A 14,234-nucleotide genomic window follows, 5' to 3' on the forward strand; every position below is an offset into this window, starting at 1 on the left:
AACAAAAGAAATGCAAAGGTGTTTACACCCTCGCAGAGGGCATTCCATCAGAAGAGTGGCAGCGGTAGTGCTGGAAACATTAGGAAGTAAGTTACAGCCACTTTCCACACATGCATGCACATGCCCACACATACGCACACATATTTTCTAGCCATAACAGCGCTGTACAGCCTGAACCACATTTAATAGAGGCATTACTTGTTCATCTACTTTGCAAAAGTATGGGTAGCAGAATGCTGAAAGGAAAACCGCATCAGAAGGCTCTGTACTGTTTGTTGGGAGAGCTCATTCACCGCATACAAAGAGGCAGCACATACACGAGAACCTGCGGACTCGCTCACACAAATACATCTTATGTTCTCTGGAAATTCACATGGGCATTAACTGAGTTTTTCAAAAGCTGCTTGTTATTAAATTAATAGCTAGTAAAAAACGACACTCGGACCACATATGCAGTCCTGGCAAGTTTGGTGTCCAGTGACTCTCTCAGTGCACAATTACCGCCAGGAAATGTATTGCAAACCAGCTTTACAGCTGTGCAATGCATTTTTGTGTACGTGCTATTCTTTGAAAGCCACAAGTGGAGAAATGTGTTCACATTTACATGAAATGGCCCTCGTTAATACATGACATTCTGGTGACGGGAGGGGCACATCCCAAGTTCAATGGCAGCACATTTTCCAAGCGGGTCTGAAAACATTCTGAATGTGGGGGCAAACTAGACGATTCTATATTCTCCATTCCTTTGATGAAAAGTAGCTTCAATGGTGATTTCCAAGTAGAAAGGTCAGGCACAAACACAGAAGCAATATTTGCTGGGCCGTTCTCCCTCCACAGCCCGGAGCTATTAACATGAGCACAATTATGGATGTTACACTTGAAGATTGCTGGAAAGCCACCACACTGCACAGCGTGCAGCCGATGAATGGATGAGAACTGGAGCCCTGCCAGTCAACAATTGCTAACATTCTGCACACTAGCTTCCATTAACAACTACATTTTCCGAATATTTGTAAAGTATTTGTATTTTGCTTCCTAATAATGTCTGCTGCAAAAGGAAAAGGTACGCACTACTTGGGTGATTTAGCGAGAGGGTGTGTAATTTCATGGTTGGTATGAATATGTGGATTTAATCGACTTTCCATGAGTAGGGCTGGGCGAATAACCTGTTTAATATCACGGATTGTATCAGGGATTGAGTGCACAATCTGCCCCCTTTGCCATTCTCTCTAAGAGGCAGAGTTCAGACTGCTCCCACTGTTTTTCTGGTGCATACAGAACAAAGTGATGGCCACTATGGGCGTGCATGGGGCAGAACATTGCATGTGCCTTGATTTCCCAGGATGCTCTGTGTTCCAGCCAATGAGGTAGCCAGAGCTCTTCAGACACTCTGATTGGCTGGAATGCTATTAATTCCAGCCAACTTTGCCACCTTCCCGTACCAGTGTGTCAACAATAAGAAAAGGATTCTGGAATGTTCATTTGCGTGGGAATATCGTGTGAAATCTGTGAGTTCTGCTCCACCTGCAATAATGTGGCTCACCTGTACGTTGCGCTGCACACATGAAGTAGCATAATTAGGCAAAGAAGTGCAAAAGAGGCTTAAAAGAAGAGCAGTTACCAAGATTCACATGCCCTGACAAGGGATACTCACAAATGTAGTAGTACTCGCGGCCAGGTCGGAACTCAAACCCCAGGGAGAAGGGAGTGAAGAGCTGGAACTTCTCAGAGAACTTCAGCGGCCCATTGGGCGAGTGTGGGCGGTTGCACTCCCACCTCTTGAAACCCTTGGAGGTGTGGTCACAAGAGCTGTAGCCATCAAAGTTCACCATGTAGAGGACATAGCGCTCCGTCTTGTCTTCAGGCACTGAATCCTCATAATGAGGGCAGAACACATCCAAATAGTCATTAATGCAGACATCGATGTGGTAATCGCCCCGCATGAACCTGGCATCGGAAAGGAAAAGCAGGGCACAGTTAGACGTCCGCTAGAAACCGCACCATGGCAAATACACATCTGCATCCCTACTAAGTTCCTCAATGGCAATTTAGCATGGAATATTTCACTCGCATAAGGCACATGTAAGACGAACAGAGCCAAAACAGGCAGACGAGGAATGCAGGGTGACACTGAAATCGATGCATATGTACAGCAAGATCACAAAAATCTGTTTGCTATGGAGTCATCAACCCTCAGCCGCACAAATACCCTAAAATAGTTCTAGAGACACACATAATCAGTGAAGATTTTACTTACGTCACATGGTGTTCAAATAATGTTGCCATCTTGATCAGTAAGCCAACTGAGGGTTTATGGGAAGTGGCATGGAAGTCACTTGGGCACACCCAGGTTTTATGAGGGTGCCAAGTGTTGTGTTGAGTGGGCAAAATGAGCAGTGGGGTTTAACGAACAAGACAGGGTTGGCCGATGACACTGAGACGTGGTCACGCATGCTTCAATTCCCATGAGCATGTTTGGGTGGAGACACATCAATCATCTCTTATGCTTACCTATGGCGTCAGTGCTCCTAGAGATTCTGGAACGTGTAACATACTACACAACACATTTGAAAATGATTACACTCTTGCCATATCCAGGCTCTCTGAAGATAAGAACTCCTAATATTTTGTATTTAGCTCTATATTGCTTTCTAGAAAAAGACCCCGGCCTACGGGAACGTACCTGTTGTGTTGTGGATTAAGCATCCAAATGGCCCTGCTCTGTGTCCTGACGCACACATGATGCTAGCCTTCAAATTGTTTTAACGCACTGCCAGGCTCACGTGCAGAAAAAGCAGCCTTGGCTTCCGTTCTACCTTCAGAAAATCATATTTTTCTTTATTGTTTGAGTACTGCCAACTCTTTATTAAGATGCAAGAAAAAACACCACTTGGCTTTGACAAAAAAGGGAAAGTCACGTAATGAGTGCCAAAGAACACAAAGGCGAGGCGGCGAGGCAGCGAGGCTGTGATAAAAAGCTTCTTCAGGATGAATTACCACCATTCAGGCCAACATTAAAGTTCTGGCTCAGAGCCAGAGGAGAGGAGAGCGGGGTCGGATATTGTAATGAATAACACCAGAGAAGGTTTTCAGCTGTTTAAGGGGGTCGATCCCGGGAGGCACTGCCCGCTGGTACCGGGCACCTCGCAGCACATGAGCCCAGACTGATACTTGGGTGCAGGGTGGAGAATGCGCTCAAGGATCTGAGCGCAACCCAAGAGGCCCCTTTGAAGGTTACTCGCTGGGGAAGCAGCCGGAACAGGCCAGGGGTGGTGCTGCTATGCCGTGTGCTGCACACTTTCCCCGTCCCCCGCTTATGCACATTTCATTTCTGGGATTTGGCAGAAAAACTGACCTTTAAAGGAGAACTTCAATGAAAAAGATTCCCCTCTGCCGCTACATGAACCCCACAGGCATGTCCTCCGATCCCATGCGGCCTTCCTCGGTTGCCACTCATCATGGACTTTGGGGGAATGCAGGAGGTCCCCCAACATTCCCAGAATTTGGGTATGGGGCATAATCCCGGCCAACCCTTGTATTGTCTGAGCAGGATATGTAGATTCCATCGCAGGTTTTTCCATCGAGGCAGAAATCATTTGACATTTTTTTCAACTAATTTTACTGCAAATTTCTGTGGCGGAGGGGGTGGGTTAGGATACTAAAAACGGTAGAGGGGGAGCGGGCAGGGGGTGCTGTGGGGGCCTCCCCCTGCATACATTTGCAGTGAAATGTCCTACAAAAAAGAAAAAAAAAATCAATTAATTCTCCCTAGATTTAAAAATCTCGAGGAAATCACATAGAACTGTCTAAGCAACTAAAGCATTTGTGCCAATCCACACCATTTTAATATATCAATATAATATGAACACTCTAGCTGGACAGTTATACGCAAATTTACCTAAGAGTGATCTGCATTTCCTGACATATCATCAACCCCCGCCCCCCGGCTATGAATATTCTGTGCATAATTTGTGTACATACGAAACCTGAATTCTGAACTCTGCGCAAGGACGCCATCATCCGCGATACTTTTGCAGCCAGTGCGGAAAAGGCCACATGAAACTATATCCACTCTTCCACCTCATTTCCTGCTAGCAACATCGCCCGTCGTGAAGGAGGCCTCTATGGCGGCGTAAAATACCTCACGTGAACCCCCAAGAAATGAAGGACCAATGACAGGTTTCACTGTAATGCCTCGCTTCCGCCGAGGGACACAATTTCAACACCTGGTGAGTCTGAAATTTGCCATCTGGACCCTTCCTTGTAATTTCAGCGATGGAGCGGTGATCTCCCCGCCCTGCGTGGATATACCAGGGCCAAGAGAGCGCCATTCTGTCGCATCCCTGCAGCAATTTGGAGCTAATGAAATACAAAAACAAAACACTAAGATGAAACCGTGGGAGAAGCCTGGCAAGCAAACCCCTTATCTCCTCGAGCGCTCCTATCCAAAGGGCAGCACTGCAATTTCCTTCTTCAACACGGAAAGCCTCCCTGAACTGAAGTCATTTTACAAGAATTCGCATTTATCTAAATCATTAGCTGGAGAGATATGTGCGTCCGCTGGCACTTATGAAATCTGTCGGCTGAACTCCTTCTGGCTTTAAACAAAATGTGCAAGGCAATATGGCCTACACATGGTACACCTTCCTCTATCCGGGGCGCACATATATGTTGCAGTGTACGGGAGGGGGGGGGAAGGGGGGGACTTCTGCCGCAATACCGATTGCACCACCGCAGAGCATCAACAATGTTTTCTTTTGGCAGTCCAAGGTAGTCATTTGAGAAGTCACCATTGTTTTATGAAATGTTTTATTTTTCCTCGGCACACAAAGCAATTTTATTCCAATCACGAGTCGCTTTTTCACAGGCCTCCGCCATGACGCGCTTGGCTCTGCTTGCTCTACTGGACTGTGTCTCTGCAAGGGTGCATCTCGTGAGCTCATACAGCAGTGACCGGTTCCTAGAGTAGAAACAGAAAACGTGTGTCCGCCCCGATATTTCAAATGGTGTTGTGCACAATTCAGATGTGACTGCAGGAAACAGCAGGCTCATTCGATCCGCGAACTCATCTCAAAACTATGGGGGAGATACAGTACGTCTTTGGATAACTAGCCACCGCTGGCCGTCGGGTGAGTGGCAAGACGTCTTTTCGATGCATTCTCAAGGCTTAGCAGTTGAACACAAGCATGGGGACCTTAAGTAGTCTGGAAACGTCACCCTTGTTGATTCAATATTAAGGATCCCCAGACCTTCTCTGGGGTCTTTTTGACAAAATAATAGGTTGTGTATGGAAGAACCTGCAACAAAAATGCAAATGGTAGTATTGAACAAGTAACAGTAAATCCACATACCATACAAGGTAAGTGTATTCAATAAAGATGGGCCATGGGACGACTATATAGGCGATATAGACCACAACGTGTTACCTGCCTTCAGGCTTTATTTTCTAGAATTAATATTTCCATGCACCAAATCACTTTGCTTCTCCGTACATGGTCGACTCTTCTGCTGTCAACCAGCAGTGACTGACAAGGTAAGAAGGGTGCAGGCAGTGGGAGCAGCAATTACTGCTCCCCATTCAACTGTCCCACCTTTCGTGTTACTCCTTGTATCAATGCTTTAATCCGCTGCATGTCACCCACACTTGTACTATGTCCACTTTGGCCCTGTCCAGGAACTCAAATCTCGCATCTAGGTGCTTTTGCGTGTTCTAATGTATGCTGAAACCTAGGCCTTTTCCCTCTTTCCATGAATCCCGTATCTAGGTGCTTTTGCTTACTCTGGTGTATGCTGAAACCTAGGCTTTTCCCTCTTTCCAGGAATATCGCCTCTAGGTGCTTTTGCTTGTTCTGATGTATGCTGAAACCTAGGCCTTTTCCCTCTTTCCATGAATCCCGCATCTAGGTGCTTTTGCTTACTCTGGTGTATGCTGAAACGTAGCCCTTTTCCCTCTTTCCAGGAATATTGCATCTAGGTGCTTTTGCTTGTTCTGATGTATGCTGAAATCTAGGGCTTTTCCCACTTTCCAGGAATCTCGCAACTAGGTGTTTCTGCTTGCTCTGATGTATGCTACAACCTAGGGCTTTTCCCGGTTTCCAGGAATCTGGCACCTAGTTGCTTTTGCTTGTTCTGATGTATGCTACAACCTAAGGCTTTTCCCTCTTTCCTGGAATCTCGCATCTAGGTGCTTTTGCTTGTTCTGATGTATGCTGAAACATAGGCCTTTTCCCTCTTTCCAGGAATCTCGCATCTAGGTGCTTTTGCTTGTTCTGATGTATGCTGAAACATAGGGCTTTTCCCTCTTTCCAGGAATCTCGCATCTAGGTGCTTTTGCTTGCTCTGATGTATGCTACAACCTAGGGCTTTTTCTTCTTTACATGAATCCCGCATCTAGGTGCTTTTGCTTGCTCTGATGTATGCAAAAATTTAGGGATTTTCCCTCTTTCCAGGAATCTCGCATCAATGTGCTTTTGCTTTCTCTGATGTATGCTGAAACCTAGGGCTTTTCCCCTCTTTCCAGGAATCTCACATCTAGGTTTTTTGCTTGTTCTGGTGTAAGCTGAAATCTAGGGCTTTTCCCTCTTTCCAGGAATCTCGCATCTAGGTGCTTTTGCTTGTTCGGATGTATGCTGAAACCTAGGCATTTTTCTTTCTCTTGGACACTTGAATCTAGATGGTTGCATTGCTGCTGAGTTAAAGTGGGCCTCATGCTTCTCCCTCACCTGCTCTCAGGCCTTCCTTGACCATCCCTCTCCCCTTCCTCCCCTCCCATCACAGATGTTCCCCAGCTCCTCCTGCACTCTCAGGGACTACTTTGCCTCTTTTGCCTGAACCTTGGTAGATTCTGTGATCACTCCCTGCCACTGGCTCCTTCCCTCTCTCAAGCACCTCCTCGAGCACCCTCTCCTCTAAGTGCAAGTGAACCTGCTCACTTGCACTTAATGAACCCTTCTCCTCCCACCCGCATGAGCATCCCCCTCTTCCCTTTCCCTCCACACTCGTTTACTGCACCTTCACGGTCAGAATTGTCTCACGACCTAGTAGGAACATTATTGTTTGTCTTCTTCCATTTACACCCTTTCTTCTCCCCCAGCCGCCTCCCAATCATTTTTGTTACGGCACTTGCCTCAAGACCTAGTACGAACGTTATTGTTTGTCTTCTTCCCTGTTACCCCTCTTCATTCCCCCTCCCAAGCATTCTTTTTAAGGCACTTGCACGATTTGAATTGTCTCACGACCTAGTAGGAACGTTATTGTTAGTCTTCTTCCCTGTTCCCCCTCTTCCTTCCCCTCCCCTCCCCATCCTTCTTGTTACAGCACTTGCATGATCTCAAGTCCTAGTAGGAACGTTATTTTTTTTCTCTCCTATACCACCCCCCCCCCCCCCTTGTCTTGATGCACCTTGAAACACTTTTTGCTGTATAGGCGCATTATAAATACTCAATAAATAAAATAGACACGGTCTGTAAGTGCAATTTTGAAAACATTTTTCTTAGGTTGATTTTTGTTTACTCTGCTGTCAATTTAGTTGTGTTTTCCATACATCTGAAGCTGTTTTCCTCCACTGTTTGTGTTTGAAGGGGATCCCAGTTTTTATTATCTACCTCAAATATTTATCACTTGTAATGGTGTGAACATTTACGGCCGTCATTTAGTCATGGCATTAAGTTGACTGGGGCCTCTCCGACTGAACATATGACAGCCACATTCTATTGGCTTTGCCAATGCATGTTTAAATGCCATCTAGTGTGTATTAAGTTATTAGAAAAACAACTCAGAAGATTGGGCGAGTACGTGCGCCTGAGACTTTGTCATTCCACAACAAACACGTTTCAATGCACATACCTCAAAAATCCAAACGTCATTAAACATGGGGAAAACCTAGAAACAAAGAGGTGATGAGAACGCTTGAGAAGTGCCTAGAATCTGAGAGGGGCCCTGGAGCTTTAGAAAGATCAAAAGAGCCTTAGAAAAATGCTGAAAAGCCAGATAAACCACCTAGAAGTTTAGAGGAATGCTGACGTTTTAGAAAGTGCCTAGAGGCTGAGAGTGTTGTGTAGTAACTGGGTGATTGCATCACCATGTAGAACCCCTTGCGGCTCGGGTTCCAGATGACGTCGCCTGTGTGGCTCGTGATTCGGGCTACACCGAGAGAACGACATCGGAGCCGCCGTAGCTGCAAGGGAACTCTCCGTTATGAATTAAACCTGAGAAATACCTGAACCGATTCAAGTGTGTTACGTGTTGTTTAATACGTGGGACATAAACATAACAAGTGGCGACGAGGATGAGATGCTCGTTCCATGTCGAGGAGAGTTCCTATTTAAAGAAGACAATGGAACGACAGAGTGAAGCATCGTGGAGAAAGTAAAGTGAGGTACGGTAGCCACATTTATAAAGGCCGTACAAACGCTTGCGAGGAATGTAGATCATAAGGAACTTTGAAATGAAAAGGAAAAACGGATGCTGACTTGCCATATGTTGTGAAGTGGGCGCGAGGTACCGACAAAGACTGCTGCATTATTTAAACACGGCGCGCGGTGCCACAACAGAGAGAGGAACAGCTACTAAGAGCAACGTGATGACGTATGTCACGCTCTTAGAGTAAAGCACCCGAAATAACGTGCTTTGCGTGCCACCATTTTGTTTTGGAAAAAAAAAAAAAAAACACGATGTTTACAGTACGCGTGCCGTGTATTACGAACAGTGATTTTGAACATTATTAAAGGAACGCTGTTGAGGCATCCGACTCTGGGAATTGGCAACATTGTTACAATAGCGGTATAGTGTTATGCACATGAAGTTATAAGCCCAGAATGTAAACAGTTTCAATGGACATTAAGTGAAAACTGCAGAAGCATAACACAAGTCAGCTGAGGAACGAAATCAACAGTGGCAATAGGGATAAAGGAAAGAAAGAGACAAGAGGTTTAAAAAAAAAAAATATATATATATATAAATAAACGCAAAAGACAATGCAGAGTATACCGGCTCCAGAAAAGTTTTTATCTCATCCAGGAAATCCTGTATTGTCCTGGGAACAATGGTTGGACAATTTTCAAGTCTATATGAGAGCTATAGGTGGTGCAAAGTTCAGTGACGACTTGAAGGAAGCTACGCTGTTGAATTGCATAGGTACAGAAGCATTGAGGATTTTCAGGACATTACCTGGGGATGCTGACTTTGGTGGTAGTTCAAGTGATGCCACGACAAGTTCAAGGAAGTATGAGGTGGCATTATCTAAATTAAGTAGACATTTTGGAAATAAAACTAATGTTGTTCTGGAAAGATATCGATTTTTTACCAGGAAACAACTTAAAAATGAGTCGATTGACGTGTATGTGGCGGCATTGAGAGGCCTCATTGCGACATGTGATTTTTCAGGTATAGCCAATGAATATTTACGAGATCAGATAGTTTTGCATGTGGCTGATCCAAAGATACAACAGAGACTTTGGCAGGCGAAAAACCCGACACTGGAGCAAACATTAGAGATAGCAAGATCCATTGAACTTGGGGATAAATGCATGCGTGAAGTGCAAAATAAACAAGAGACATTTGACAAATGTACGGTTCAAACTGTGCAGTCTGAGAGCTCAGAGGAAAATGAAGAGTTATTGATTGCTATGGTAAAGAAAATGGTGCGATTGGATAAGGGTATGGGCTCATGGCAAAACAGAGGTAACTTTTCAAGATATCAAACAAATTGTGATAAGTGTGGATGGTTTAAGCATGTGAATCCAGGAAAAGACTGTCCAGCTGTGGGTGCAGAATGTTTTAAGTGTGGTCAAATGGGACACTATGGAAAGATGTGCAGAAGCATCAGAGCAAGAGGAAGGTATTTCATGCGTGGAGGTAATTATAGAGGTCAAAGATTCAATGGTAGGAAAAGTACATCTGGAGTGAGAACAGTGGAAGAGAATCAGCAACAAGATGGAGTAGTTGCAATTTCTGACGAATTTAGCGAAGTGATGCAAATTTTGGCTCTTTCATCCAGTGGAAGGGTTGCAGGCCCGTGGGTGCCAATGAATGTGGATGGAGTGACCATACAAATTATGGTCGATACAGGATCACCGTACACCATAATTGACAAAGACACGTTTGAGAGAATTTAAAAAAAAAATGGGTGACCTACGTATGACGAGTGTCAAGGCGACAGGGTATGGCAAATCCCCTATTGACATTGTTGGCTATGTTTGGGTACAGTTATCCTTTGAAGGGAGACATACTTATTGCAAGTTATATGTGGCACTAAAAGGATTTGCGATAATTGGTTGGTGGGAGCAAGCGGCACTAAAGATTAGGATTCACCCTGGAGAAGTTAAGCCTATATTGAGTGTTTTGGAGAAATGCTGTGATTCCCCCGATGGTTTAGTTCAGAGATTTCCGGAGGTATTCAATGAGAAGATTGGGGATTTAAACATCGCATTGTTTTGAAAAGAGGAGCAAAACCGGTAGTACATAAGGTGAGGAATATACCGGTTGGAACACGGGATTCCTTGAAGAGAGAATTAGAAAAATTGTGTTCTCAAGATATCATTGAACCGATAGAAAGCTCAGAGTGGTTGTCGCCCATTGTGATCGTAAGGAAACAAGGGGGGGACATTAGGATGTGTGTTGATTTAAGAGATTTGAACAACAGTATATGGGTAGATAGACATCCCCTGCCAAATATTGGAGAAATGCTCACCACCATGGAGCCAGCCAAATATTTTTCAACACTTGATTTATCATCCGCATATCATCAGGTTGAATTGGATGAGAACTCCAGACATCTCACGTCCTTTATAACACCTTTAGGGGCGTTCCGTTTTAAAAGGATGCCATTTGGCTCTCAAAAATCTGAGAAAAGCCCAGGGCTTGTGAGGGGAGTTAGGAAGTTTTAGAAAGCGCTTAGAGTATGAGAGGGTGCAGATGAATCTGACAGACTCCTAGAATCTAAGGGCCATTAAGAAGTTTTAACAAACGTACCTAGAGACTCAAGGGGGCTGAAAGTATACAAACCTGAGAAAGACTTAGAAGCGCGAGAGACTTGGAAGGCACTGAGAAATCAACTGGAGACTGGCCCTATCAAGAAGGGAGCATAGAGTTAGAAACACAGACTCTGAGAGACTATAGCCCTGACAAAGTATGGAGGGACTGATCTATATGTGAGGACCTTGGCCTCGTAAACAAACTAAAGAACAACATAAACACTCCTCTGCTTTTATTAATATGCCTCAAAACTTTAGGACCACAGTAAGATACTAAAAAAAAAATCTGTTGATCTGTGCATGGGTTTGTACTGTTTATAAACCTGGACAATAACTCGGAAATATTTCCTAAATATACTGTAGAGTGCGTCTTTAAGACATTTCCGTGAAAGCAGAGTGCCTGCTCCAAGTTGGTTTGCATAATGTATGGAACAAGGTACCCACCCACTACCATGCACTGCGGTGCTTTATTTGGTCACAGAAGACGTCAGTGACTTGCAATATGCTTTTTGTTATGTACCGTAGGGGTATTTTATTTCTTATAATGCATGGCCACACACTGTCATTCCCTTTAACCCTTGGCCTATTGCTTAATCTGATGCAAGAGATGTTCAATTTGCTGATCCTTATAACCATTGTAGAATCTGTTTGGATTTAAAAAGCTACATATTCAGCTCCTAACGTGTTGCAGAAAAATGGTTAAACAGTTAAATGAAATGCTTCCAACGGTTTGCATGTTATGCTTTAAAATAAATAGCATGCAGATTCGTGCTCACAGCTCCACAACTGCACAACTTAAACATCCTACCATCAACAGTTCCTTGTCAATTAATGGCTGTAAAGTGTCGTAGATAACTATTTTACAAGTAAGGAATTTGAAAAGCTTGTCACGGCTTTAATTCAGTGCTGCAGTGACGGCTGGATTTCTGCTCTGTGCTGGCTCGAGCAGCAGGCGTTGTTGACACCACAACCTGTTTTTCTTATTGCAGGTCAGTTGTCATGTCACGAAAAGCCATCATTTTAAGGCTTGTATATAGATACTGCAGGCTTGCACATATTATATCAAGATCAAATACTGATTGAAGCCGATCAGTGCTGGTATTCCACTTCGAGGCCTTAGAGCGTTCCCTCTCGACTTCTCGATAAAGTCTATGCCTGACCTCGCAGATTATTTTAGTGAATGTGAATGAGCTTTTTTCTGCACGCACTCACGCACCTGGTCCATCCATAGGTACTAATGGCGATGGCGGTAAGTGCTTCTACCTATGCCCCATGTTAATCACGCCACCAATTACTACGCTCATTCCGCACACTTAGTTTTTGCTCAATTACTGCTACACTCTCTGTTATTGACAATTTTTGCTCAATTACTGTTACACTTTCCCTTATTGTCAAGCCTCCAAAGGGTGCGAACATAGAAATTCCCAACCGAACGTCCCCGCGATCATTACAGTAGCTATGAGTCACGTGCCACGCTTTAGGTGCCCACATTTCTCAGCTCTGTCAACAAACAGATGGAACTGGAAGCAATAAAAGACACAATCACCGCAAAAAAGTGTAGCGGCGGCGTTTGTAGTGTGCTGAGGTCTTCCTTTTCTGTTGGTATATTTTTATCACGCATCCCTGCGGTGTCTGTATTTTCATTCCGCGGCCCCGATGGCCAAAACGCATTTCCATTTAAGTACCTATAAAAGGAGATGGTGCATATTTAAAGCGGCCTAAATTGGCATGTAGCTAATACTGCTGGTGCAGCAGTGAGCCTGCTCCAGGGGAAACATGTACCAAATGCATTCGGAAAACCCATATAAGATGTCTCCACCTTCCATAAAAATAGCAGCGGCAACAGTAGAAGTGAGTTAGTAGAGTTATTAAGGCCTGGGAAGCCAGAGAAGTTATTTGCTTGCCATATTCCATGCAGCCGAGGAGTCCTGGCCGATCCCAGAGAGGGGAATCAGTGTCAGGTTCGATGATGTACAAGAGTTGTTACACTGCTCGGTCTTCTCCGGGCTTCTGGTGGAGCTGCTAAATAGCACAGCCCCTGCTACGTTCACAGCGAGGGCCTGGTCGCTGTCATGGGTAAGGATTTGGGCTGGTGGCGGGAGTCTAAACAGAAGGTGGTCAAGGCATCGAGATCTACCACACATTCACCATGCCAGTCTCTGCCAACACTCTAGAACAGCCTTGAGGCGTGGAAACAGCCCTCATTGATATTAATGAGGTCAAGTTAAATACAATGATTGTGGTAAATGTATGCACATTTTTTCTCATGAATATCAATGAGGGATATCCTGAAAACCCATCAGGATTCTGGCCCTTGAGGCCTGGAGATGAACAACCCTGCTCTAGAATCTGCACTCATTAGCTGCACACCAAACACTGAAGCAAGGAAATACAGGACTCCCTTAATGAAACAGAGGTTCTTTTATTAAATAAACACAGGGGTGTCTTCAAGGAAGCAGAGGGAGGGCTTAGCAGCTACACCAATCGCAAAAAGGAGCACTCAATCTCAACCTCACTACATCTTTTGTTGGGAAGAACTCCGTTTTGTATAGGTGCAAAATACAGGCCTAAAAAATGGTAAATACGCTTTTGTACTCTGCCAAATTACCTCTGTAGTGGGGCTCACAGAGTCAAGGCTTGTCCACAAAGCAGGCTCAGACTGGCCTATAGGGAATGCCCGAACCAAAAACATAAAATGCTGGTGTGGGCCAGTTTTTGGGGTCAAAGTGGGCCACCTTTTTGGCCACTGTGGGCCATTTTGATGAGTCATTTCACTAAGCGGCTAATCATTTTGACCAGTGTTGCTGAATACATACTCTTTAAAATGCACAATTTGCATCCTATTTTCTACTTGGGTACTATTCAAACAGTCTGTCACAAAAGGAATGACTTGACATTTGCACTTATTCATTGAAGCCTGAGACAATGTATTGCCCCAGTCCGACCCTGCCATAAAGTGATGCCTTGTGCCCCCTGCCTAGGGTATCAAGTCTGTGGTCGGTGGGGGGGGAGGAGGGGAGAGCTGGGTATGAGGGAAAATGGGATCAGGTAGAAAACGAACCTCAGTTGGTGGGGAGAGACACTAGGAGAGGCAGCATTTGTGATCACTTTTCCGTAGACACAGTAGCTGTCTCAGAGAAGTGCCTATTGGCCCCTAGGGCATGCACTTTGCACTAGGCAAAACATGTCCTTTGCTCTAGTACCAAAATCGATTGCAGCAACTCATTATTCAGCCAGAGCCACTGTTATGCCTGGTGCAAA

At 44.7% G+C, this 14,234-nt stretch overlaps 1 protein-coding gene across 6 annotated transcripts in view; it reads right to left on the bottom strand.

Moving 5' to 3' along the window:
- EFNA5 (ephrin A5) overlaps nucleotides 1-14,234 on the bottom strand; it is a 447,049-nt gene that overhangs the window by 102,210 nt on the left and 330,605 nt on the right. For all 6 annotated transcript variants that reach the window (XM_069625471.1, XM_069625470.1, XM_069625475.1 and 3 more), the window contains exon 2: nucleotides 1,655-1,947. In XM_069625471.1, coding sequence (XP_069481572.1) covers nucleotides 1,655-1,947 — 293 coding nt within the window. The remainder of the gene's footprint in view (nucleotides 1-1,654; nucleotides 1,948-14,234) is intronic.

This window comes from Ambystoma mexicanum, chromosome 6p, assembly GCF_040938575.1.
Source record: "Ambystoma mexicanum isolate Mex_15411 chromosome 6p, UKY_AmexF1_1, whole genome shotgun sequence".
Taxonomy (NCBI): domain Eukaryota; kingdom Metazoa; phylum Chordata; class Amphibia; order Caudata; family Ambystomatidae; genus Ambystoma; species Ambystoma mexicanum.